Source organism: Amblyraja radiata, chromosome 12 (assembly GCF_010909765.2).
Source record: "Amblyraja radiata isolate CabotCenter1 chromosome 12, sAmbRad1.1.pri, whole genome shotgun sequence".
Lineage (NCBI taxonomy): Eukaryota > Metazoa > Chordata > Chondrichthyes > Rajiformes > Rajidae > Amblyraja > Amblyraja radiata.
The window spans coordinates 37,163,721-37,188,647 of NC_045967.1; the positions used below are offsets into that span (position 1 = coordinate 37,163,721).

General features: G+C 38.7%; 2 protein-coding genes across 2 annotated transcripts in view; one reads left to right on the forward strand and one right to left on the reverse strand.

Annotated features, from left to right (window-relative positions):
* Positions 1-1,634: 1,634 nt before the first annotated feature.
* LOC116979086 lies at positions 1,635-15,213 on the forward strand. Its single transcript, XM_033030535.1, has 9 exons — positions 1,635-1,932; positions 2,015-2,119; positions 5,075-6,757; positions 8,261-8,360; positions 9,378-9,526; positions 9,919-10,031; positions 11,256-11,345; positions 11,433-11,555; positions 13,789-15,213. Exons 1-9 carry the CDS (start codon positions 1,866-1,868, stop codon positions 13,951-13,953), a joined length of 2,595 nt encoding a protein of 864 aa, XP_032886426.1. The 5' UTR covers positions 1,635-1,865; the 3' UTR covers positions 13,954-15,213.
* Positions 15,214-23,077: 7,864 nt separating this feature from the next.
* srpx2 (sushi repeat containing protein X-linked 2) overlaps positions 23,078-24,927 on the reverse strand; it is a 60,863-nt gene continuing 59,013 nt past the window's right edge. The window contains exons 10-11 of the mRNA XM_033030536.1: positions 24,057-24,178; positions 23,078-23,704 (exon numbers count right to left, since the gene is read on the reverse strand). Of these exons, the coding sequence (XP_032886427.1) occupies positions 23,524-23,704; positions 24,057-24,178 (303 nt within the window). The 3' untranslated portion in view covers positions 23,078-23,523. The remainder of the gene's footprint in view (positions 23,705-24,056; positions 24,179-24,927) is intronic.

The window sequence follows — 24,927 nt, forward strand, 5'->3', positions numbered from 1 at the left end:
ACAACTGTTAACCTGTAAGAAGGGAACTATCAATAATTGAAACAAATCGGTCTGGTCAATTGCCAGGCATTAAACAAAATAGTAATCAAATGATACGACGCGAGTGAAAATCAACGGCTGAGAGCCGTGTTTCAATTGGATCAAATTGATGGGTGGTGTTCGTGCTCCCTGTCCCAATGTACGCGTTCATTCAAGAGTTCTCCCGAGTTGGCCCTGATTCGAACTCGGAGATTTACGGTAATGGCCACTCGTAGGTACTCGGGGCTCTCGTGGACATTTTTCAACATCTTGAAAAATCTTCACGAGTCTTCCGGAGCTTACCGCGTTTCCCGAGTACCTGCCGTTAGCGTTACGAGCCTCTAAGAGACGTGCCCGAGCTCCGACGTACCCTCTACGTACATTCTACGTGCTTACCACGAGTTTGATTTTTTTTTTTTTTTACTCGGGAGAGCTCTTGAATGAACTCGTACAGTGGGACAGGGGGCTGTTACACTGCCTCTCTCCTGGATGTGAGACGGGGAAGGTGCCGGTAGTTAGCATCTCGCAAGCGGGGTAGTGTGGTCCCAGTTTGTCTTAATAATTAATAAAGTCTCAGACGGAAATAGTGAATAAACACGCCTAAACTCCTAAACTCTCTCTGTCCTAAACTCATCTAAATTTTAAGTATATTTGAACACATATTAAACATCCACATTTGGAATTATATCGTTTCAGTCGTGTAGCTATTTGTCCAAGTATTTTATTTCAACAGTCGATAGTCACAAGCACTCTGCGGCGATTTAATTTCACCCTCTGGTTAATTTATTGATGAGCTGGCTACAGGCGGGGAGCGTGGAGATGGGATTGGTTTCCCATCGGAGAGCCGGTCACTTTGTATGAATCTGGTATTTTAACCAATCTCAATATACAACGAGGATTCTGCACAACGTGCCTCTAGACAGTATGTACCTTCTCTCCAGCCACGCACCCCGCCCAGGCTCGGTCTTAGTACAGTTGCCGTCTACACTTAAAGCGATTAGTTTAGTTTAGAGATAGAGCATGGAAACAAGCCCTGAGGACCATATTGTTATCCCACGCTCACCTCCACTCGGCACAGTGGCGCAGAGGTAGAGTTCCTACAAAAGTACCCACAAAGCCGTGCAGGTTTGTGGGTTATGACTTCTGCAAATTGCCCCTAGTGTGTCGGATAGAACTAGTGTAAGGGTGATCATTGGTCGACCAACGATCGGCGCAGACGGTGGGCCGAAGGGCCTGTTTCCACGCTGTATCGCTAAACCCTACACTGGGGGATGTTTTACAGAGATCTATCCAAAGAGAGTTTAAAGCGCAAACTGCGTTTCTGCAGACGAAACTGCAGGTTATTTCATATTTTCAGTTACCTCAAAGGTTGGTGAGAACATGTTCAATGTCTGCTTTGGGTCAAAATCTAAAGGAAGAAAACGGGCTAGAGTTTTGCGGTCCCGTACACTTCGTCCTAACATTTTCTATTGCATTTTCTTGTATTACTAGCTTCTCTCTCGTACGTGAAATTGTGTATTATCTCTAGAGGTCAAACACCTTTCTTTGCCTTTGTTGTATTTGATACTGGAGCTACTTTGCGAGCTGCGATATAACAGGGGCAGGTGGAATGACAACGCGCCTCCAGCTCCCTATCGAGAGCCTTCCGTGGGATTTGCATATTCTGCGTGTCTGGCAGTAGGAGGAGGGAGGTTGGTATAAAAGAGTAGCAAGCAGCCTCTGATTCATCTGTGGACCCAGAACTCGGCGCACATCGACGAGAGCCTTACGAAATATTCAAGGGAAAATTCATGTCATAGAGTTCAGTTCAATATTTACAACCCATTCTTCTCATCTCCGAGCTCGACATGGAGCAAGAATATGACGGTGTCGAGACGCTGCATTATTCCGTGGGGATCCTCAGTATAAGCGCAGGTAATCGCCGAGCCTTCAAGCATTTCCTCCTACATTTATTTCATTGGTTATAAAGGATAACCCCTTGTTTATTGTGTGTTAGGTGCTCTGTTGCTGGCTGTGAATTACTATTCCACTGTTCCGCTGATCCCCAGCACGGCTCTCGGTGTTTTACTGCTTATCGTGGCGGCTCTCCTATGCTATACAGGTGAGTTACAAACACTGAGGAGAATAAAATAGACATCGTTGCTGTTGGCGGGCGTTCCAGTGTGCTGAATTACAATGCAAACTCTCGTTATTATCTGGTTAGCCTGTGTGAATAGAGATGAGAGCGCTATGATAATATTTGAGATATTGTAAACTTAGTAATTGTCGCCAACATCCACCCGGTCTCACACACGCTTGCGTTTTGCACCTGAAACGCCACCTTGTGGCGAGTTGTAATTGCTTTGCCATCTCTCCACTTCAACTTGCCATTGAAAGAATATTCCAATTAAGTGAGTACTCGGGGAAGGCATCAAAAGATACAAAGTGCTGGAGTAACTCATGAGGCAACATCCCTAGAGAACATAGCAAGGTGACGTTTCGGGTCCGGATTCTTCTCCGGACTTCTCACTGAAAACTTACGTGGCACTTTTAATCAGTGGAACTGATTATTAATTGGGGATCGTGTTTTCATCCTATGGGTTTTCGCCTACCCGACTGTCGTGGCTTGATTTATTCAAGATCAGGATTAGAGCCCCCCTCAGGAATATCTACACCCGACTGGGTGAAATGTTTCTAAATCCAGTTTACAATTCTTGGTCATTTATATAAACCAGAAACCACACAAAGCTCCCGAAAAACTTAAAAGTTTCTTTAAATTGGAAGAAAATTGAGTAGATCACTCCATAAACCATCTAATGTACACATCAATATTTATCTAACACCCCAACATTTAAAATACATAAGATGAAAAGCAATTATTTTTGGAAGATGCGACTCAAACCTGGAGATCTAACACTCTCTTCATCACTACAACTAGACATTTGGGGGCATTGGTAACTTCATAGTTATGTTACTTGGCCAATAATAAAGAGCTTTGTATAATTATCTTAAAGCACTTTCAAATCATATCCAAAAGCTGGAGAATTTAACTCCTGCTCACTGATTACATTGTCAACATACTAAACAATGTTTGGCAATTCTGATTATGGACTGCCTCAAGGAAACTCCACGTAGAAGAGGTCTACATTCCTAGTCAAGTTTTGACCTACAGGTTCAGAGCCTTAACAGCTATCTGAAGTGACCAATGAAGTCACTTAGTTGTACCTAAAACAATATACCCTGTGAAGATACATATTTATCTGCAGGTTTAGGGTGAGGCATCTGACCACTTTCACAAGGGTACCGTGATAATAAAGCTCACAATCCATGAATAAATGTCACATAGAGAATATATTTAAGGAAATTAACTGCTTTGCCAACTGTATAAATTTCCACTGTAAGGCATAGATTAAGCATATTATGTATTGTGGTAATTTTAAATTATTTATGAAGTTTGCCTTGTTTGGAAGTTATCTCCTTGGACATTTCAGTTCAGCTTTATTTGTGCAATCTTAAATGGAATACAGTGTCAATCAATGGAAGGATACAAGACTCCAAAAAAGCCATAAAAGGTCACAGGTATCATGTCTGTGGAGGAAGTTCGGAAGGAATAAAACCACATTTGGTGATGAGGATTGAACTAGAATGAGTTAACAGACAGACGGGGAACCATACACATTGCTATCATACTATGATTGAATTAGTTTTACATATTTTGGGTTCAAGCATGACAAACTTCAAAGGGATAAGATAAAAAATTATGTTAAGGAATAGAATAAAAGAGAATCTAAACCCATTAAAAGCCGTATATATGTGTATCTGCATGCAGTTTAAAACAGGAAATAGGGAATAGTGACTGAGGATCATTAGTCAGACTGGTGAAACAAAGGAAGTGTGATTAATGCTTGGAATAATTGACACAATTGTATTAGACGTAAAGATGATGGGGCTGGGGGGAGGGAGAGAAATTGTAAGTGCAATTTCAAATGTTGCCAATGTGTCAGGAGGATATTAATAACATTTCAGAATGCATGTGTAATTGGCAAATTAAGTTCAGTGTAGCTGAGTATGTAATGTATGTAGTACATTTTGATTAGTAGAATTAAGGAATCAATATATCTCGGATAACAACATTTTGATGGATGGCAAGATAACAGCAACATTGGTGAATGAGGCCGTTATAAAAAAAACTGTAAACTAAGGACTGGAGTTCATTTGGAATGTAAATATGTTGTTAAATTTATACTAAACTTTGTTTAATCCAGACTTTAATAATTATTTGCTCTTCTGCCTTTCATATTGTAAAACAGAGATGGCAGGCAATGAATAATCAAAAAATGGCAACTGCCTGAAACGTCAAATAAAAACAGAAAATGCAAGGAAGATTCAGTAGGGTCAGGGAGCATCTGTGGATAAAGAAATAGACTTAACATTTTCGATAATGTCAATTCATCGACTTGAAATGTTAATTCTGTTGCTCTTTTCATCAATGCTGCTTCAGTTGGCTGTGAATTTCTAATTTTCTATTTTTATTTCAGCTATTGATGTAAAAATTATGAGTAATTTTGGTTTTAGAGCTAAGTAAAACTTATGGGAGCTCTTTACCCCAGTTGACTGGAAGCCTGCTAAAGGGCTGTTACAACAAGATGACAGTGTTGATATGGAGAAAATATATTTGCAATAAAATAAGATGGGGAGGAAAAAAAGCAAAATACTGCAGATTACAAAAATCCCAAATTAGGCTTAATGTTCTGTTGGAAGATCATCAACATGAAATGTGAATTTTATTTTCCTCACCCACCAATGCCGCCTGGAATCTTTAAGCGGGTAGATTCTCATTTGAAGCTGAAGAATGTATAGACTATGGAGGAAGAATGGCAAATCTTTCTGTTGGATGTTGGATTATCAGCCATGATCATATTGAATGGCGGTGCAGGCTCGAAGGGCCGAATGGCCTACTCCTGCACCTATTTTCTATGTTTCTAATGGTGTAGTTCACACTCAGTGTAATTGGTGAAAATGTGTAAAACCTATGGCATCTCCTTTACTATTTATTTTCTGCTTGTTTTTTTTTCAGGTATACGGAAGAGTTCAAATCAAGCTATCCCTTTTGTGAATCTATGCCTGACAGTGTCTGTTCTGTGGTGTGGATCTGGCCTGATCCACATCTTAATGGGAGCAAATGTAGTTCAGAGTGATTCAGTCAGAAATGCTCTGGTCCCTGGTTTTGTGGCTTTAGTCTTGGCACTCTTCATCATTGGGGTTTTGGGGATCATCCAAAAGGATGTAATCCCTGGTGTGATTGCCTTTGCTATTTCTCTTGCTACTGCTCATGAGATTGCTGCATTATATAATAAATCTTTTGGTCATTCTGCAGTGGCTTCAAATTATCTGATCGTGTCCTTTATCGGCATTTACTTTGGCTTGGGCCGTGCTTCTGTCTTCATAAGCAAAGGACAAATAACTTTCCCCGGGACTACTCTGTCCAAGAATAAGTCCCATGTGAAATTGACATCGACAAGCCTCTTTAACAATGACACAGTAGTTCTGGGATACATTACTAATATGCTATCTGCCAGTGTGTTCGGATGTCACCTATTGGGTGTAACTTCCGATCTGTTTGTTGGTCAGATTCCCTGGCTGTGGACAGCAGGCGTCTACCAAATTATAGTTTGTATTTTGTCTTTCAGGGCTTTTGACACACTGAATGCTACGTTCTTTGGTTTGACCTCCATATTAAAATTTGCAGAGGGATATGCATTGCTGTACAGCATATGGCAAAGCACCCAACCCTTCTTCCCAGTTCCAGTCCCGATTGTTCTTGCTGTCCTATTTTTCACGCTGGCTCTGTTCATGACCAGTAAAAGCCTCATTGATGGATTGTATCCATTGTTTTTTGTTGCCTATTGTATAGCTGTATCAGCTCGCTCCACAGGTTTTTTCCATGGTGGAGCACAAGGGGTCAGTGTGGCTATATTTATAGCATCTGCTTGCGTTATTTTAATTTCCCTTTTCAATATCAAAGGGCCCCTGACATATCCCACTGGAGAAGGGGTTGTTAAAACTTTATTCAGTGGGATGAATGCCTTATCTCTAAAGTCAGGTAAAGACTTCCATAACCCATATTTAGGATACTCCAGATACTCAGACGCTGAGATTCTAGCCCATGCCTGCAATGTTGTGGCTTGTTTTGCCATCACTGTATCAATCAATCCTTTGGCACCTTTAGCCACTGTAGTTTTGCCTTGGATTGTTATTCCTGGTGGTGTCCTTCAGATCCTGTGTGGCTCAATCTCTTTTTCTCGGGGTAAAACCCTTGAAAGCTGTGCTTTCATGCTGTATGGTTTAATATGGATAATCTGGGGTTTGACCAGATATGGTGGTCTCTATGGTTCGACTAGGGGGTTTGGCATTGCTGTGGGAATTATTTGCTTCCTGCTCTTTAACAGTTTTGTGGTGATTGGCACTTGCTTTCTGAACACTGCATGGTTTGCCTTGTCACTCAGCTTTCAGTTGATCTTAATAAGCTTCCTTTTGGACGCCATTAATGCAATTCCTTATGGATATGATATTGGAGTCACTATCATTTTTGGTTTGATTAGTTTTTACTGCTTTCTGGCCACCCTCTTTAACCAAAGCTTTGAGAAACCCCAGTTACCTCTGGGACGGGCTTGGGCAAGCCTGTGTGGCTTTGGTCAGAACAAATCGGTGTGCCCTCATCTGCCTTCAAGAAAAACCACCTCGGTCAGAAAGATTGCAGGTAAGGCTTTGCAAAGATTGTTGGATTCCACATTGTTATTTCAGAGCTGTTTTCATTTCTTTAAGCAAAATAGCAAGATTAATAAGTAACATGTTACATTTAGTTTACCCAGCCTCTTATTGACTTGAAGGGCTGAATGATCTAATGCTTCTAATTTGTATCTTCATATGTAACTTCTAAGATAGTGTATTATGCAAATCATAATTATGAAATGTAATTGCTTGGCTGTTCTTTTTATAACTTCTCTTCTATATACTTATATCCCATTATGTTTGTGATGACCATGAAATTATAAGACAGCATTAAAATCATTGGAGAGACCAAAGAGATTCAATATATTTATTGTCAATTTCACCAATGTTTCTTGGAAACCTTATTCCACAAGTCTAAAAGACATTTGTGTAATAACTTGGCTGCAGTCTTGGGGCATGAAATTTGTGTTTTCCAAAGATCCAAAACCAGGACCTTGTTAAACTATAAAATAAATTAACACGAAGCAGAGACTGTGAGCAAGGTATGTTAGAATGTGCAGTGGCTGAGAATAGTAAATTTTGGGGAAAAAAGTAACAGTAAAATGTCCTAAAATGTAGACTGATCAAAATGAAGGGATAAAAGAGATGTAATCATGCACAGATTTGTAATTGTACAGGAAAGGGCAGAATAGTTATAGAATGGAAACTGAAAAAAATTAAATTTAAAATATTGGACATTCAGGATGATGTTGCATTTTGAAGGCAATAGTTAAATCATCAGTGACGTAATTTATGTTGTTCTATACAAACTATTACCAAAAGGGTATTAAAGGCAAATGAAAATCTACTGCGAAGTTTAACTCTGATTATAGTATGTCACAGATGCAAAAACAATGCTTGAAACTTAGCAATTTTCCACTGAAAAACAAATAGATTAAAAAGCATTATGAAGGCAATCAAGATATTTGAAGTTGTATCTGGTTGTGAGGCAGGACAGTGTGAAGGATTGTAGGCAAATTCACAATCAGAGCTTATTAAATTTCAGATTGTCAGCAGAAAATTGGGATTTGGATTTACACAGAGACATTGGAATTTTCTTTTCCACATGGGTTCAAAGTTTTATATTGTGACAAAGGCAATCATCTGTTTACTTTCAAAGAAAGCATACGAAAAACAATGATGAGTAAATAGATTTGGAGTAATTAAATTTGGCACAGTCATTCATAGTTCCTCCCATATTGTGATTCCTGATTCTTCCCATCAATATTCTCAGGCTGATGACTAATAGTTTGTCAGAATTTAGTTAATGACTTTTTTTCTAGCTTCTCAATGTTCCATTTGTGCCACCTAGCAGAGTAACGGTTACCAGGCTTAACTTTGTCAGTTCTCTCAGAGCCTATGGTCAATAGTCCTCAATATCTATTGTTGCTTTTAAATCATTTTTTATCATGACACTGAACACATTTAGGAAGAAAAACTATATGTTCTTTGGGATTATCCTGTTTATTAAAATGTTATTTACTTTCTGCAGAAATTATGAAAAATGGAGGAATCTGTGGTATTCCAACAGACACTGTGTATGTGTTGGTGGCAGCCTGCAATTGTCCTGATGCTGTCGAGAAGGCTTACAAGTAGGAACTGTTTTACATTGAGTGTTATTCACTTGGGCCTGTACCAAAGACCGTTAGTGCATTTGGAGAACATCACTAATGCATCTATCAATTCACGTTTATATCTGGACATGAAAAATAATAGGTGTATTATTTTGAATTATTTCTTATTGTATTTACTAGATCCTGAAATTTATTTATTTAAGCCTACTATATTCTGTTGTGCTGAAGCAAAGCAAGAATTTCATTGTCCTATCTGGGACACATGACAATAAACTCTCTTGAATCTCTTGAATCTTTTGAATCTTGAAATTTGCAAGCATAAGAGCAGAACTGGTGCAAAAAAATGTATCCACTTCAAGAAAACCTGAAACACTCAACTTCAATCAGACTAAAGAAGGATCTTCAATCTGAAATGTTAACTTTGATTCTCAGGCCATAGATGTTGCCTGATCTGCCAAGTGTTTACAGCATTTTTTATTTCACAATTCCAGCCTCCTTTTTTAATTTTAATGTATCATTATTGGTTATCAATCTGTGCACTGTGGATGGCTTGATTGTATTCACTTTGACTGAATAGTAAAACAAAAGCTTTGCACTGTACTTCGGTACACATGACGATGATAAACTAAACTAAACCTATTATGAAGCCATTGCAATGAATATATTTCATTGCTTGTTAGGTTGTTATTTCAACATATCTCAAAACATAAATTTTAAATTAAAAAATGTCTGGATCATATTTTACACTTAACAGTTGTTGTGGGATGAATGTGTAAAGTGATAACATCATTTGTATGTAAATATAATGTACAAACATCCTTGGAAGTACAATGTTCCATTTATTTAACTACTTTCTTGAAGAACTATCCTAATACAAATGATGAGCTAAAGATGACAGATTCAGTTCCTTAATTTCTTGCATGTCAAGTAATGCCAATACCAATACCAAGCAGCAGTATTTTGATGCTTTATAATTTGTAAGCTAAGAATAGATGAAAAATATAGCTAAAAAATGTATATTTTTTGTTTGAACAGCACAAAGAAGCAGGCCAAGGAGAGGCCCATGTCTCTGTGGATCTCCAGCTTAGCACAACTGGAGCCAGTTAAACATCTGTTAAACCCTCTATTGTGGGACTTTATGCAGGCAGTTTGGCCATCGTCTATCAGCCTTGTCATCCCCAGGGGTAATACGCCTTTGTTCATCTACATATTCTTCCTCTAAACCAACCACCAAGCAAATATTTTTTTCCTCATTCATGCAGTGTTTAATTTTCCAGCTCAAACGACAGATTGGAAATCTTTTCTTGGGTGTCTCTATTCTTTGCTGTATCAAAATGCAGTTGGAAATATCCACTTTCATTCTGTCTTGTGAAATATCTTGTGAAGTATTTCATCAATTTAGAACACTATCAGTTTATAACCATGGACATTCCATGCATATTTGCCAATCTCAAATTGCATAATTAAAATTAATTATCTGTTCCACTAGCACATAATTCATGTGATTTAATCTGATTCATCTGATTTAAATCAATGTGGGAGAATGATTATTAACAATTGTTGTTTTCATTGGAAGGTGAATGGCTGGAACCATTTGGACTGAAACATGCAGATAAGTACATCGGGACACCTCAAAGCATCGCCATTAGGATTCCAGACTGTGCCGTTACAACACATCTCATTGATCAGGTGAGATATTCCAAAGGAGCTTTTTATATATTTTGCATATATTGCTGAATTTCCTTGACACTTTCCATTACCTTGATTTACTTTCCCTATTCAGTGGGTTTTGACAGAATATCTGAAATAAAATCTATGTTTAGAAATACTCAGCATCGGTAGAGAGAGAAATGGTTTCAACATTTCAAGTCAATGTTTCTTCATCAGAACTGCTCCTCAGAATGCCTTCTAATCTACTGAGAATTTCCAGCATTTTCAGTTTTATTTCGGATTTCCAGCATCCGCAGTTTCTTTTTAATTTTCACATAGAATATCCACTTGTTTCACTGGGAAATACTTGTAACTATGAAGCAGTAGTTAGCTACAGGTGTGCGATTGCTTTATTTCATGGGGTCAGTTGTAAGTATTTCAGAATTACCAAAAATATTTGGCTGTTCATCCAAATATTGCTAATGAACCAGTCACGGTAATATGTCTTATTCTAAAGTCCGCAGCCTGCATAAAAGGAAATGCATTGTTTGATGGAATACAAAACAAATGAAACAAATCAGCATGTGATTATTAGATTGTAGGAAAGAGAACAGTGTGTGTGCGTGTGAGAGTTTGTGCATGAGAGTGTGTGCGCGTGAGTGCATTCATGCGTGTATGAGTGTGTGCATGAGTGCTCTCGTGTGTGCGTGCATGCATGTGTGAATGCGTATGCATGCGTCCATGAGTGTGTGTGCATGTGCGTGTGTGCATTCATGCGTGTGTGTATGAATGCATTGGTATGTGTATGCATTAGGGCATTCATGTGTGTGTGTTTGGTGCAAGAGAGAAAGCAATAGCAGCCCACACAATTCTTGTGGAAGATTTGCGTTTTTAAGCAGAATGCAGGTTTGGTTAAGTCTTATTTTTGTAGAAATTATATTAAGTGTGGAAACTGGCAGTACTAAAAATTTCACTAAAGGTGGTTTTGAAAAATAAGTGTTTAATTTTTTTTTACAGTGGTGCTTGGAAGAGCTTTAATTTTATCATGACCTGACACGGTTCTTCCCAACTTCAAGGCCTTACAGGTCTAGTCACTGGATAATGATTATGAGCAAAAACCATTGCAAAATTCCCTTCGCTAGCCAGATTGCTAGGGTTCATTGTGGAGATTACTTCCTCTTCAGCAGAAACTCAATCGGACCAGGGAATGAGTGTGGATCCACTTCTGTCTACATGGTAGCTAATCTTTCTCTGCATGTGTAGGTGGGCCCCATAGCGGTGACATCAGCAAATCCAACAGGAGAAGCAGACACCACACACCACAATCAAGTCTATGCCAAACTTGGAGAAAAGGTAAAGTTAGCTCTTTAATTTTTAAACGTAATTTCTGACATGTATCGTCATAGTTAATTACACATGGAAATTTTGTTCCCGGTACAGGTTAATGGAGTATTGTGTGATGGGCCGTCACCTGAGAATATTGCCTCTACTGTTGTAGACTGTACCAAGATAGAGACGGGTACACTTGGTTTCTTTAGAGTTGGCATTGTGCCCAAATCAGAGGTAAGAATAATATCTATTGATGCATTGATGTAACATATCTGTCCTGAAATCAGTTTTATAGTTTGACCTTGCATGAGGGTGGATTTTAAAATGAAAATCTGGAGATTTGGGAGAAAAAATAAAGATGGAAGAAAGGTATTTAAATGAATGGTTCTCAGAAAGACTTCAAAGGACTCCAGTCCTATCATCCATTTCATTCTTGAACGATACACACCAAACAAGTATCCATAGTTCATTATGAAAGGCAAGCTGAAATATATATTCTTTTTTTTTTTTTTTACCTGATGGAATATTATACTTTGATTTTCAGATTTTCTTGTTTTATTCGGGTTACTGCCCTGTGTTTCACAAAGGTCACGTTCCAGGTGTCTCCATTTGCAGTTGAAGAGGGTAGATTTTCTCCCGCGGTTCCAAATCCAGTGACATTAGGATCAGTTTTGTCCTTCTTTCTATTTTGGCAATTGTTAGAACAGCCTCCGTTTGCTTTAGTGTGCTAAGCCTGACTATCTTTTGCGTCTGTGTGCTGAAGCAAGATAGGGTTGATAAAATATGGTCTTACCAGAAACATAGAAACATAGAAAATAGGTGCAGGAGTAGGCCATACAACCCTTCGAGCCTGCACCGCCATTCAATGTGATCATGGCTGATCATCCAACTCAGTATCCCGTACCTGCCTTCTCTCCATACCCCCTGATCCCTTTAGCCACAAGGGCCACATCTAACTCCCTCTTAAATATAGCCAATGAACTGGAAATCTCATCTTCCTCTGAGTTTCATCCTGTTTAAAATCTTAATACTTTTTTCATCACAGCTTTGATTTAGTTAGCCATAATTTAACACTGAGTCTGATAAGAATCTCCTTCATTTTCATCCTTACTAACTTCAATACCATTCATGAGTATTTGTGATGCCCAAGTGTTTTTCTTTACTTTAATCCTGTCAGTATAATCTCGTACACACCATGTCACTTTACCCATCAACCTATTGGATTGTTTCTGAAAAAAACTCTAGTTTCCTAAGTATTTTTCAGGAAAGGAAATTTCTCATCCTTACTGGGTACAGCTTAAATGAGACTTCAGTCCCACCCATCTGGTTGACTACTTGAGGACCAATTAACTTGAGGAGCAATTAGGGATGGTTAGTATATCCAAACTTAATCAGTTTATCTCCATCCTGTGAATGAATAAAAATATAGGAATAATGGCTCATTCTGTCCACTTTGTCCAACTCATTGTGCAACTTAATAGCTCGCATTATTTCTTTGATTGAAAAACAACATTTTTTTATGGATGATCTTTATCCAAATATAGAGATACCTCCATTAAAGAGTGACATAAACTCAGCAGTCACTTATTCCCGCAACACAACTAAATAGTAATGGATTTATTATCACAGCTTGGATGTTCTTGAAAGTTTCAATAATTTCATTGTTCACCTTCTTCTGAAACTAATTTCAGGTGTTGGGAAACATTCCACTAGCTGCTGAGAGTCCAGCTAATTCTGGACTGGCACTGGCAGCATAGTGGCACAGAAGCTGCCTTGCAGCACCAGAGACCCGAATTCAATCTTGACTATGGGTGCTCTCTGTACGGAGTTTGTACATTCTCCCTGTGACTGCGTGGGTTTCCAGTTTCCTCCCACACTCCAAAGATGCGCAGGTTTGTAGGTAATTGGCTTCTATAACCATGTAAATAGTCTCCAGTTTACAGGATAGAACTACAACACGGGGTGATGTACCTCTAAAGTCTAAAGTAAAGCTCATGACTAAAGAAGGCATCACAATCAAAGCCAATCCTATCCATGTCCACTGAATAACAAAGGACCAGGAAAAACTTGGTTATGTTATTTTTCAATTCTCACCATTGAATTAAGGATGCTGGGAGCCTCAAATGCACATAGCTCCCCGTTATAAAGTAGAAGGCTATCCTCAGTTGCTTGCATTAGATGCATGGTTAACACTATTGTTGGTGTGTGCTGTACTCTGAAACTGAACTTTGCCTCCTTTGAGACTATTTTGGAAGTAGAGCACAATCATATATCCACATTCAGTGCCAGCAACTGAATGAAATTTGTGAATCAAACCCACAAGCACCTGCTGTGTATTGTTTCATATTTACATTATAAATCACCAATGGAATAATATTTGAAGTATTTATTCTAATGGATGAATTCTAATGGAACAATTCTAAAATTATTTTCTTTTGCTAATGAACTATTTATATTTTGACTGAAGATTCTGCAGATATTCGAAAACGTGCAGAAGAAATCTCTGAAAGGTCATTCCAATGATGGATTCCTTGATGATCATTCAGAACCTAACACAGTTCAGCAGCCACAGGCTCCAGATGGCTTTGACAACATGGGCTTTGTAAATGAGAAGCAAGATGATAAGTTGTAGTATAAATGTATTACTGAAGAAATATGTAAACATTTGAGCATCCTTTTGCAAACAAAACTATAAACACAAAAATAACATCGCAAAGGATGTTGACGGGCCTGATGATTGGTTTCTGCACCTTCTGAGTTTATGACAAATTTCCATGATCTGCATGATTTTGCAATGTTTTGCTGTTGTATTTCATGAGCCATGGTACAATAACTGTGGTTAATATTACTGTAAGAACACAATTAACTGACTGTAAAGGTATCAATTAGTGATCAATTACTATGTAAGGCAGTTTTGTGCCCTTCACATACACAAAAATGATCAAGCGCATAACTGAGTCAAATTGTAAGTGAACTTTTAAAAATGGCCACGAGTAGAAGAAAACCAATGGAATCAGAGAAGGGTAAGAGTAAAAAAGGAAGTAATTTAACCGATCATGTCCTGCACCAATACATGCACTTGACCCACCTCATTCTCAAGAAGCATAACTAATTCTGCTTTTCTTGATGGATTAGAAATGTAGTGTTCTGGACATATTGGAAATTCTTTCAGCCTTTCTGTTCTAGCACTATCCCAGTTTTCCTTGGGATGATTAAAATTTTGCAATATAACTACCAAATTATTTTTCCACCTCTTGGTAATCTCTCTGCATACAGTATTTGCTCTTCCACGTCACACTCACTTGTTGGAGGAGGAATTAGAAACATAGAAAATAGGTGTAGGAGTAGGCTAATCGGCCCTTCGAGCCAGCACCACCATCAATATTATCATGGCTGATCATCCAAAATCAGTACCCCGTTCCTGCTTTTCCCCCCATATACCTTGATTCCTTTAGCCTTAAGAGCTTCATCTAAACTCTCTCTTGAAAACATCCAGTGAATTGGCCTCCACTGCCTTCTGTGGCAGAGAATTCCACAGATTATTCACAGAGACTCAGACAGATGAAGTGTAATTTGACTACAGTAATGCTAGTTGGGATATAACTATTTTTCTTCTCTGAACTTCTGTGGTTTTTATGTGCATAAAAATTGCAGAGCTTTGAAAAGGAGCACATTTGCCCCGTCAAATGTGGATTCATCCCCAAAAGCTTTAGGAAATGTTCATGTTCATGTCATTGATGCTGTGGAGCAACAAATCTGAATATTTATCTCATATTTATTCTGAATTCAATAAAAGATGTATATAAGGAAATTGAAATTTGACAAAGAGAGGGGTGTAATTGCACTTTATATTGTATGCATATTTTTAAATAAAAATATCTTGGTTTCTAAATGTGAATTATTGTATATTTTCTCACTATGAAGTAACGGGATTATTAACAATGACTGATGACAGTTTTCACTGCCCAGATACAATGTTTGTTGATGACGATGAATCTTCATGTTTTTATATCTCCCAAGCTTTACAGTAGCAATTTGGTGACTACCATCATTGAATAAACTGAGACAGTTGGTTTGGGCCTCTGGAGTTGTTCTTCCATGGGGAAGGTGGATTATTATGTCTGAAAAAGGCAGATGCAGTAACCTGCTTCATCCATCTATGTGTAGATGTCTGACTGAAAATACCATAAACATCAAAAATGTTTATAGCAATGGAAACTGTCTGGACAAAAACAAGACCATCCCAATAACGAGTTACTCCCTTGGTGGTAGCCTCTTTGCTAAGACATGGAGTGTAAAACGGGTGCACTTTAAAACACCCAAGAATTGTGCCTTTGGTATAAAGCCCAGCAGAGTGAAGCAAGATGCCACAGCTGAGGTGAAAGGCCATCTTTCCTCCCACCATTGTAACTCTTCCTCCAAACTGAATTTGATAATTCTCACCTGGACTGTAGAATTATATTAAAAATAATGATGAGAGTGCCTTGAAGTACAATGATGACATATCAGTTATAGAATACCAGCATCATGGGCTTGGGCAGCATTTATTGTACAATCATCATTGCGGTTTGGAAGATAGGGTGAGATGAGCTGCTACTTTGAAGTGGAGGCTGGAAGGTTAAAGTATTCCTCTCTTAATCATACATTAGTTGGGAAAGTTCATAAATGTTGTTGAAAATAATAGTTTCCTAGCAGTTGTGTGTGTGGTTGGCACTTATCAGCTTTTCTGAATTTGTCCAGGTTTTGTTACACACTTGACAGGGTCTGCTTCATTATCAGAATGATTGCAAGATCATGTGAATATTCTTCAATAAACATGCCCACTTGTGGTCATTGTATGAAGGGCAGATTTTTGATCAGATTGCTGAAACTCATTGAGTCAAACAAACTGCCCTGAGGCATTCTGCAGCAATGTTCTGACTGGGACAATTGATCGTCAAAAAATTCAACCTCTGTTGATAAACAAGGAGGAATTGAGCTTCGGAGGTCAATGGAAGTACCAACATTTTAAATATCAGGATTAGCTGCTTGACATTAATTCTGTTCTTTTTATCAGCATATGAGGAAATGATTTCACAGATTTGGTTCAGCATCAAATTGTACCATAGTTACACTTTACTCACCATTGCCACAATTGTCACTGGGGAACATGAGGTGAAGATACAGAGAAGGAATATAAAGTAATAGCAGAGACCATGACAAAACTATTTGGCTTAGTGTAAGTGTTAAAAAAAAAAGTTTGCTTGGTCTTTGCTAGATATTGAAAGTATTGTGACGATGTGGCAGTAAGGAGAGAGGCCAAGGGAGAAACCTACAAGGAGGTCCCATTCCTGTTGGTATTTTCAAGCAGTGGATGTGAGGATGCTGACAGCATTTGTTCTGACAAAATTAGTGGAAGGAAAAAAAGGCCAACGCAGAGAAGCAGAGCCACAAAAGCTCTGGCACTGGATCATTAAGACCAGAGAGTTAAAAGTGGGGCTCGGAAATTGTGTCAGACAAATGGGTTGTAATTCATGGAGCAGTTGCATCCGTACTGGGGAAGAAGAGAGCTGTTCTGTTGAAACAGACTTCACCTGAATAGAGCGGGGACCAGTGTCCCAATGGAACGAAAAAAAATCAGGCTACAGATAAAAGCTAAAATGAAATAGTGGAGAGGAGTGGGGGTCTTTTGGGGGGCGGGGACCGAATAGACAATGAACAATGCAATGGTGTAAAATTACAAAAGAGACCATGACAATCAAGTTCTCTCTGGATTTTTAAGCCTAAAGGTATTCCTCCAATCAGAAAGATAGCATGAAAACCAAAAGGTACTTTATCTGATCACACATTGCCAATTGCATGTAAATAAATGCCACACAGAAACAAAAGTGCACACTCTAAGAGCCATTCTAGAATTATTCTAGTGGTCATAGAAACATAGAAAATAGATGCAGGTGTAGGCCATTCAGCCCTTCGAGCCTGCACCGCCATTCAATATGATCTTGGCTGATCATCCAACTCAGTATCCTGTACCTGCCTTCCCTCCATACCCCCTGATCCCTTTAGCCACAAGGGCCACATCAAACTCCCTCTTAAATATAGCCAATTAACTGGCCTCAACTACCTTCTGTGGCAGAGAATTCCACAGATTCACCACTCTCTGTGTGAAAAATGTTTTTCTCATCTCGGTCCTAAAAGACTTCCCCCTTATCCTTAAACTGTGACCCCTTGTTCTGGACTTCCCCAACATCGTGAACAATCTTCCTGCATCTAGCCTGTCTAACCCCTTAAGAATTTTGTACGTTTCTATAAGATCCCCCCTCAATCTTCTATATTCTAGTGGGTACAAGCCGAGTCAAGGTGGGGAATTAAATATTCCAGGTATTTAAGCAAAGCAGAAGACATTGGATGGAGTTTATATAGATCCCAAAGCATTAAAAGTAATCTTGGATATTGTATTAATTAGAAAATTGGAGATGTATGTAATAAGGATAATAATTATTGCAGGCTATAAGCTACATATAGAATTGGCAAATTAAATTAGCAGTAATATAATGGAGGATGAATTTGTGGGCAATTAAATGCCAAATGGTACATAATTTTGATAAATGTGAGATTGCAGGAAAGAATTAGATATATCCAACACGGAAACAGGCCATTCAGCCCACCAAGTCCGTGCCATCCATTGACCTCCCTTTTACACTAATCCTACAGTAAACCCATTTTTTTTTCTCCCTTCATTCCCACCAAATCTCTCCTAGATTATACCATTCACCTACATACTGTATCGAGGCCAATTAATCTACCAACCATTGTGTCTTTGCGATGTGGGAGGAAGCTGGAGGACCTGGTAGAAACAAATGCAGTCACGGGGAGAAAGTACAAACAACACACAGATAGCATTTGAGGTCAGGATCAAACCCAGAACCCAGAGCTAATTATTTTTTTCACCAACTAGTAATCAAGACATGCAACTGCTTCCACTGGTTTTATTTCACTGCTAAGAGAGAACATATTGAGAGATGACTGTAATAATGGGAGTAGCATTAATAAATGGTAATTCATGCAGTAAACTGGTGGGAAAGGAAATTATAGCTGCACTCAGTTTTGCCCTGTATCTAGTCATTTTCTTTTCGAGAAGGGACACACAATAACTTCTAGGAGTGGCAGACACCTGCAGTTTCGGAATGTGCGGAATTGGAGCACCTCAGGAAGAGCCACAGAACATGGCTGAACCAAGAATTCCCCCTGTATATGGACCTATTATAGACATTTTCTCTGTCCTATATTTAAATTATAAAACAAGCATTTAGGTATAAACTAGACTAAGTGGGACACGTTGGGTCCCATGTTCACACGGGAGGGCTGGTCCCCCAACGCAATATTCCACCTCTGCACCAACTCCAATATTGGTGGCCAGTGGGGGGGGCTTTCTGGAGTGCTAGTATGGGTGTTGTGCGCTGAAGGGACTGGTTTCCAGAGGACATTGTGGGCCAAATGGATTATTGGGGTAGCAGCTCAGTCACTCAAGCCTGATGTGCTAGCAACTCACAGCTGGTGGGCTGGCAGTTGACTCACGGCTATTCCTTGAAATTCCATTTCAAGCAGGGTGCAAGGCCACTAAATTCAAGTGCAGTTTCATACCACTTCAAGCCGGGTGCAAGGCCATCAAATTCAGGTGCAGTTTCCTACCACTTCAAGCAGGGTGCAAGGCCACTGAATTCAAGTGCAGTTTCATACCACTTCAAGCAGGGTGCAAGGCCATCAAATTCAGGTGCAGTTTCCTATCACTTCAAGCAGGGTGCAAGGCCACTGAATTCAAGTGCAATTTCATACCACTTCAAGCAGGGTGCAAGGCCAACGAATTCAAGTGCAGTTTCATACCATTTCATGCAGGGTGCAAGGCCACCACATTCAAATGCAGTTTCATATTATTTCAAGCAGGGTGAAACCACCATAAAACCACACAAAACACCACACTCACAGTTCAGTAGACATTCAGTGTGTTCAGTTGATTCACAACTCAGACAGAGTCATGACCTCTCCCTCCCCCATCTTGCAGAGACTGAGCCACACCCCCACTTACGGGTTTTATAACCCCTCCCCCTCCTACCAGAAGGGGCGTGGCCTTCATGGCGTGATTGACAGGAGAGAGATTCTCAACATTTTTTAAACACTAATAACACTTTTATTTTTCATTGATGAGCAGAGGGGGACTGAGTAAGATGACCAAAAATCACAGCTGTAAATGGTAACGTTTTATCTAAAATCAATATACAGTGCAAACAGGAAGTTGTCAAGTTTAGACTTTTAATCATTTGCTATTTCAATCTAACCACCACCAACCATTTGCTGTACTTTATTTCAAACCAACCACCACCAACCATTTGCTGTGCTTTATTTCAAACTAACATTTTCATTTTCAAACCACATTAAGGGCACTTAAGGTCAGTAAAACCACACTAGTAGACATATGTTCAGTGCTATTCACAGACTGTGAGACATGACCCTCTCGCTCCCCCATCTTGCAGAGACTGACTGAGGCACTCAACACTTCCGGGTTTTATAGTCCCTTTGGAAGGGGAGTGGCCTTCAGGAGAGAGAATCTCAACATTTTTGAAACACTAATAATTCTTTTATTTATCATCGATGGGAAAAATCCTCTTGTCCTGCACAGCGGAGGGGGACTCTGAGTAAGATGGCCAAAATCACAGCATTAAGTGGGAAAGTTTTTTCTAAAATCAATATACAGAACAGGAAGTGGTCAAGATCAGACTTTTAGTAATATAGATGTCTAGATTTACTTAGGCTACATACTGTTAATTACATTTAAGGATCAAAGTGGTTAATTCAGGAGTTTCCATTCTAGTTATCATTTCTGATAAGGAAGAGTTAATGAATCTGGAGAAACATTTTCAGGAGGGAAATGTAAGACCCTTTGGATGATGAAAATTGAATACAGCATTAGAAAAGGTTTCGACAAGCTGCCACATGGGAGGGATATACAAATATAAGGGCTATAAAGAGGATGTAATTTTCAATTTTAACATAGTAGCCAATTATGTTTCTCAAAGACACTGTAAGTGCTATATACCATGAATCAATACTAGGAATACCTGTTTGCCATGATATGAACAGAGACTCCAGGAAAATGGTACCAAAATTAGCAAGTTAATAGAGATTAGAATGATGCTATAAAAGGTTAATACAAACTGGAAAGAGATATCGATGTCGAGTCAAGAAATACAGTACATGATATAATTTAATGATGAGAAGTATCACAAGGAGCATTTTGGTTATTATAGTTAGTAAAACTGATCACAGTGTTGTGAGAACCAAAGAAAGGCACAACATGCTGGAGTAACTCTAGTCACTGGAGTAAGCAGCATATCTGGAGAACATGGATAGGTGTCGTTTCGGGTCAGAACCCTTCTTCAGACAAATTGTTGAGAACCTATGTGGGTTTACTAGGCATTTCATATTTCCTGAAGTTATCACAGATGACAAGTTAATAGCTGCCCTGCCAATGGTAATAAGTTGGTCTTAAAGTCTAAAATCCAGAATCATTTCCATTGCATAGGGTTTACTTTGATGTACCACTCTCTATGGGATTCATCACATCTTTGTATGCAGAATGTAGTGACACTCAATCAGACTGACATTTGGACTAAAAACTAGAAGGCAATTTATTTAACATAGAAGTTAAATGAACAATATTCAGTACAAATAACGCTTATACAGTCATTTACAAATCTGCTACCCTTATCAATGTATCATAAAATTGATTTACTTTACCTTGCAAATTAAAAGTGAAAGCTGTTTTGCACTTATTTTATCACTTTGCTGGCCTGACAGATTGAAAAAGTCAAATTCTGACAGGCTGTGATAAAGTCCCATGAATACATTCCAGCTAAAGAGATATCCATCAAAAACTTGCAATGAATCAGTGAGTCATCCCATTGTCAAAGAATCCACATCTCAAAGCATGGCAACTGTAAATTCAAAATCATAATTCACTGGACTTCAATAATCTAGGATATTTTGATTTGAGATTATATATTAATGGTTCAGGTCAAAACACCCTTGTGTAGTCAACCTTCAAAAACACTATCTAACAGTTTAATAACTATTATTCCATTCTGTTGTATAACTATTTTCTTTTGTACACCCAGAATCATGTTTAAGTGTGCATTAATGCCTGGAGACTTCCAGCTTGTAATATATATTCATGTACTTAATAGAGTACATTTTCATTTAAACCAGGTCAACTTTAATTGAATATATATAGCATAAATTATAAAATTGAACATACATAGCATATAATATCTTCACAGAATTAAAATCTATCAATAGTGATAAGCTTGTAAGGTCTCTCAATCTGTTCTTGTTACATAAAATGTATTTGTATTGTGAGAAATTCCATCAATTCCTTCACCAAAATCCCAGGAATAAGATCCAAGATTGCCGAGGTATTAGGAAACTAATCTTAACATTGACTATATAGTAATGTTAAAAGCATGGTACAAGTTACAAGGATTGCTGTGGGTAAAGACCGCAAAAACTGTGATAAAAGCTTTGGTCATACCAGTTGGGAGCTGAACAACATCACCTCTGGAATACACTGTCAATAGACTAACTTGCAGTATTGAAATCATTGCAACAAGTTCAAGTTCAACAGATAAGAGAGTGGCACGTTGACACAGCATTAGAGTTGCTGCCTTACTGTGCCAGAGACCTGGATTCGCTCCTGATTAAGGGTGCTGTCTGTAAGGAGTTTGTATGTTCTCCCCATTACCTGTGTGAATTTTCTCCGGTTTCCTCGCACATTCCAAAGACGTGCAGGTTTGTAGGCTAATTGGCTTGAAATAATTGTAAATTGTCCCTAGTGTGTGTAGGATGGTGTTGGTAGAAACATAGAAAAATAGGTGTAGGAGTAGGCCATTAGGCCCTTCGAGCTAGCACCACCATTCAATATGATCATGGCTGATCATCCAAAATCAGTGCCCCATTCCTGCTTTTTCCCCATATCCCTTGATTCCTTTAGCCCTAAGAACTAATTCTAGTGTGTGGGGATTGCTGGTCGGCACGGACTCGATAGGCCACAGGGCCTGTTTCCGTGCTGTATCATTATACCCGGTGCCTCAGGTCAGCTGATCAGCTGCTCCTTGAGGTACCAAGGTCTAAGCGGAAGCTCAGAGGGGATAGAGCCTTTTCTGTTGCTGCTCCGGCACTCTGGAACACCTTGCCGTTGCACATCAGACAGGCCCCCTCACTGTCCATCTTCAAATCCTCCCTAAAAACTCATTTTTATTCTCTGGCTTTCGACACTGGCTGAGACATTGCTCCTGTTCTTAGTGCTTTTAATGTCTTTTAATTTTTACTGTTTTTTAGTCCTTCGTTTTACGGTTTTTAATGGTTTGTAATAACTTTTTGTCCATGAGTTCTCATGTACAGCACTTTGTGGCAACTGCGGTTGTTTAAAGTGCTTTATAAATAAAGTTATTATTATATTATTATTATTATTATTATACTAAAACAAAACTAAACTGATAATCATTATTCTGGTGCCTATCTTTAAAAGCTACTGTAATTAAGCTATCCCATAGAAATTATAATGCTTTCTCTGAAGTTTCAATTATGGTGATTTGTATAGATCTCAGGAAATTAAATTAAGAAACATCTAAGGCAAATTATATTCAGTCCACCAGATAGAGCTAGCCTGATGAACTAAGATGTATTCTCCATTTCCCCCATTTAGAAAATATCCTAGAATTGTATACATTTTCATGTAATGAACTTTATACATGTCAACTATGCTTTTACAGAAAATCAGATTTTTAGCTGCAGGAAAATGTGTGATTTCAAAGGATCATGGCAACATTTATTACAATGGAAGATAAGGAAAGAATAAACCTTCTGTCTGCAAATTGAACTGGTATTACATAGTTTGTTGAGGCAAATTGGAAGAAACATTGAGGAAAAAAAATGCCTGAGTAACACAGCGAGTCAGGCAGCATCCCTGCAGAACCTAGATGGGCAACATTTCTGTTCGGGGCCCTTCTTCAGACTGGAGAAGGGTCCCGAACCGTAACGTCACCTAAGCATGTTCTCTAGAGATGCCGCCTGACCTGCTGAGTTACTCCAGCACTTTGTGCTTTTTAATCAAGATTTCAGCATCTGCATTTGTTGTGTCTACTGGAAAAAAAATTGACACGTTTGAGCTTTAGCTACAGAAATCTTCCTTTTGCTGTCGGGCAGCCCTCTCATCTGCCCGCAGTATGTTTTCATCAATGAATGAAAACAGCTCACTGGGTGTAACAGGTTGAATATAACGTTCCCTGTCAGTACCATATTTGTCGATCAGGACAACATCAAAATGTCTATCGGATAAATAATAGACTTGTCTGCAAAAGGAACAGAAAAGAAGCATGTTAATAAGCTGAAAACATCTTTCAGAATTTATTAATGCAGAATTTACTTATCGTGCTTCTTGCAAAAAGATAGCAGGTAATTTGAAAATTAACACATTTCTAATAGAGAGTAGATTTTCCTCATTTGTATGTATTATACTATACAAAATTAGGGAAATTCCTTACATTTAACAGTTGCTATGGTAAAGGTAGGTGCACCTGCATATTAAGCCCAGACATCCTCATTTGTTTAGAAGTGGTGATTGAAACTTGGAGTCTTCAGTCTGTGGACAAGATCTAAGCTGGCCATCATCCATAGTCCAAGTAATGGCAGTGTCTGTCATACCTGAGTTCATCAGCCATTTCTGTAGAAAGCTGCTGCTCCTTTATGCGTCCCACTAGTTTTGGTGGATTTCCAATCAATTCTATTACTGTTATTTGCCACTGTTCAAATCCACAGGAAGCCTCCTGATTGAGAACAGGAACAACATGCTCAGTTAGAGAGACTAATTAATAATATTATTTTGCATAAAAACACTCACCTTCTGTTAATTCAACAATGAATCCCCAGTCTCTGTGTATGCAACATTTCATCAGTAGACACTATCTCTAGCAGTTACCCAGTATAGCAAATATTACCTTATTGTGATTATATCAAATATAAGCTTTAAACTGCTTTGAGATGTCTGTTGTATTTATAAATGCAAGGCATGACAGTCTGTAAAATTATACCTGTATATTCCCCATAAGCAATCACTCGGGATTGAGGATGAGTTGCATTCATTCCATTTCTGAGTTCTGAGGTGACTGTTGAGGGCAATATCTGACTCACATACATTATCCCAGGTGAGGCAGGAGGTGCTTGACAGGGCAGGTTGATTGATGCAGTTGGTTGATGGATAGTTAGTGAGGTGCTGCTGCCCTGCTGTTTATGCCGGGCTCCTGCGTGCTTCCAATAAATGGACTGGAGGTTCTCAATTAAATCCCACATACATCGCCTTTATTTTGAGGAGTCGTAAATGACGGATTCCCTCGGGTTGGTGGTAATGATACACTTTTTCAAGGGAGTTTTGAGAACATCCGTGATTCTTTTCCCTTGGAATGATGGAATAGGGAATAGAATGTCTGTTCATAAGTCCAGTATTGGAGTGAATCGGCACATTGAGGCCAACTGATTGTTCACAGGAACATAGAGGTGAGGATGTATGTTTGCTTAT